This window comes from Gobio gobio (genome assembly GCF_949357685.1).
Source record: "Gobio gobio genome assembly, chromosome: 8".
Taxonomy (NCBI): Eukaryota; Metazoa; Chordata; class Actinopteri; order Cypriniformes; family Gobionidae; genus Gobio; species Gobio gobio.
The window spans coordinates 52,934,394-52,937,141 of NC_137114.1; the positions used below are offsets into that span (position 1 = coordinate 52,934,394).

At 33.2% G+C, this 2,748-nt stretch overlaps 1 protein-coding gene across 1 annotated transcript in view; it reads left to right on the top strand.

Annotated features, from left to right (window-relative positions):
- The window catches only part of dgkd (diacylglycerol kinase delta), a 66,379-nt gene that overhangs the window by 43,054 nt on the left and 20,577 nt on the right, over positions 1-2,748 (top strand). The window contains exons 15-16 of the mRNA XM_079823377.1: positions 1-240; positions 956-962. The exon at positions 1-240 is cut by the window's left edge and continues 37 nt beyond it. Of these exons, the coding sequence (XP_079679503.1) occupies positions 1-240; positions 956-962 (247 nt within the window). The remainder of the gene's footprint in view (positions 241-955; positions 963-2,748) is intronic.

Below are 2,748 nucleotides of genomic sequence, written 5' to 3' on the forward strand. Positions count from 1 at the left end.
AAACGCTTAACGAGGAAGCCCAGGCCACCAGCGTGATGACTGCGCCTCCGCCCACCATCGCCGAGGAGCAGGTCGACGGGGAGGGTGTGGTGTTGGCTCCGCCCACTGCCCCGCCCATAGTCGCAGCTCCTTGTTCTTCTCGACCTCCTGCCGCCATCTTCAAACCGCGCGAGCAGCTGATGTTGCGCGCCAACAGCCTGAAGAAAGCCATCAGACAAATCATAGAGCACACGGAGAAAGGTAGCGTAGTTTAAACAAAACTGCTCACCCCCATCTCTCTACGATATTCTGAGAGGGTGGGATGTAGGTGTGGGTTTAACCAAGATGCTAACACAAATAGCATGTTTTTAACATGATGCTAACACGTTTTTGCCTTTTTAACAAGATGTTAACACGATTAGCATGATGCTAACATGATTAGCATGATTTTAGCAAACATAATAAAGCGATTAGCATGATGCTAACACAATTAGAATGTTGTTAACAACATGATTAGCATTTTATTAACATGTTTTAACAAGATGTTAACACAATTAACACGTTGTTCGGTTTTTACCAAGACGTTAACATGCTGCTAACATGATTAGAAATATGTTAGCATTATAACACGATTACCATGTTGTTAACATTTTAAAAAAAAAACGTTAACATGATTAGAATGTTGCTTATATGATGCTAACATGATTAGAATGTTGCTAGCTTGATGCTAACATGATTAACAAGTTGTTACCATGTATTTAGCAAGGTTCTAACATGATGAGCATGTTGCTAGCAAAAATTGTTAACATGACGTTAACACAATTAGCATGTTATCAATTTTTACTAAATGATGTTGACACGATTAGCATTTTCTTTAGCAGAATGTTAACATGATTGGCATATTATTTGCATATTTTTATCAAGATGTTAACATGATGTTGTTAGCTTAATGCTAACATGCTTATAATGTTGCTAGCTTTATGGTAAAATGCTTAGAATTTTTCTAGCTTGATGTTAACATGATTTGTTGCTACCATGTTTTTACCAAGATGCTTCTAGTATGACATTAACATGATTGGCATTTTTTTAACAAGATGTTAACATGATTAGCATGTTGGTAGCGTGACATTAACACGTTTAGCATTTTAGCATATTTTTAACAAAATGTTAACATGATTAGCATGTTTCTAACATGATTAGAATGTTTTTAACTTGATGTTAACATGATTAGTTGTTATCATGTTTTTAGGAAGATGTTAACATGATTAACATGTTACTAGCATGGCATTAACATGATAAGCATATTGTTAGCATATTTTTAACAAGATGTTAATATGATTAGCATGTTGACAGCATGACATTAACATGATTAGCATTTTAGCATATTTTTAACAAAATGTTAACACGATTACCATGTTTCTAGCATGATTAGAATGTTGTTTAACATGTTTTAGCAAGACATTAACATGCTGCTAACATATAAGAATGTTGTTACCATGTTTTTAACAAGATGTTAACACGATTAACATGTTACTAGCATGATTAGAATGTTGTTAACATGTTTTAGTTAGACATTAACATGTTAACATGCTGGGAACATATTAGAATGTTGCTAGCATGATGCTAACATGCTTAGAATATTGATAGCATGATATAACATGGTTTGTTGTTAACATGTTTTTAGCAAGATGTTAACACAATTAACATGCTGCTAACATGATTAGAATGTTGTTAACATGTTTTAGTAACATGTTAACATTCTGGTAACATATTAGAATGTTGCTAGCTTGATGCTAACATGCTTAGAATATTGATAGCTTGATGTTAACATGATTAGTTGCTACCATGTTTTTAGCAAGATGTTAACACACTTAACATGTTACTAGCATGACATCAACACAATTGGCATATTTTTAACAAGATGTTAACACAATTAACATGCTGCTAACATGATTAGAATGTTGTTAACATGTTTTAGTAACATGTTAACATGCTGGTAACATATTAGAATGTTGCTAGCTTGATGCTAACATGATTAGAATGTTGATAACTTAATGCTAACATGATTAGTTGTTAGCATTTTTTAGCAAGATGTTAACACGATTAACATGTTACTAGCATGACATTAACATGATTGACGTATTTTTAACAAGATGTTAACATGATTAGCATGTTGGTAGCGTGACATTAACATTATTAGCATGTTAGCATATATTTTTTTAACAAAATGTTAACACGATTAGCATTTTTCTAGCATGATTAGAATGTTATTTAACATGTTTTAGCAAGACGATAACATGCTGGTAACATATAAGAATGTTGTTACCATGTTTTTAGCAAGATGTTAACACGATTAACATGTTACTAGCATGACATTAACACGATTGGCATATTTTTAACTAGATGTCTCTAGCATGATTAGAATGTTAATCATGTTTAATCAATCTTGTTTAAGCAAAGACATTAACATGTTGTTAACATGCTTAGAATAATGCTAGCTTGATGCTAACACGCTAAAAATGTTGCTAGCTTGATGCTAGTTGTTACCATGTTTTTATCAAGATGTTAAACGTGATGGTACCGTGACATTAACACGATTAGCATGTTAGCTTATTTTTAACAAAATGTTAACACGATTAGCATGTTTCTAACATGATTAGAATGTTGATAGCTTGATGCTAACATGGTTAGAAAGTTGTTACCATGTATTTATCAAGGTGCTAACATGATTAGCATGTTGCGAGCACAATTTGCTAACATGACGTTGAC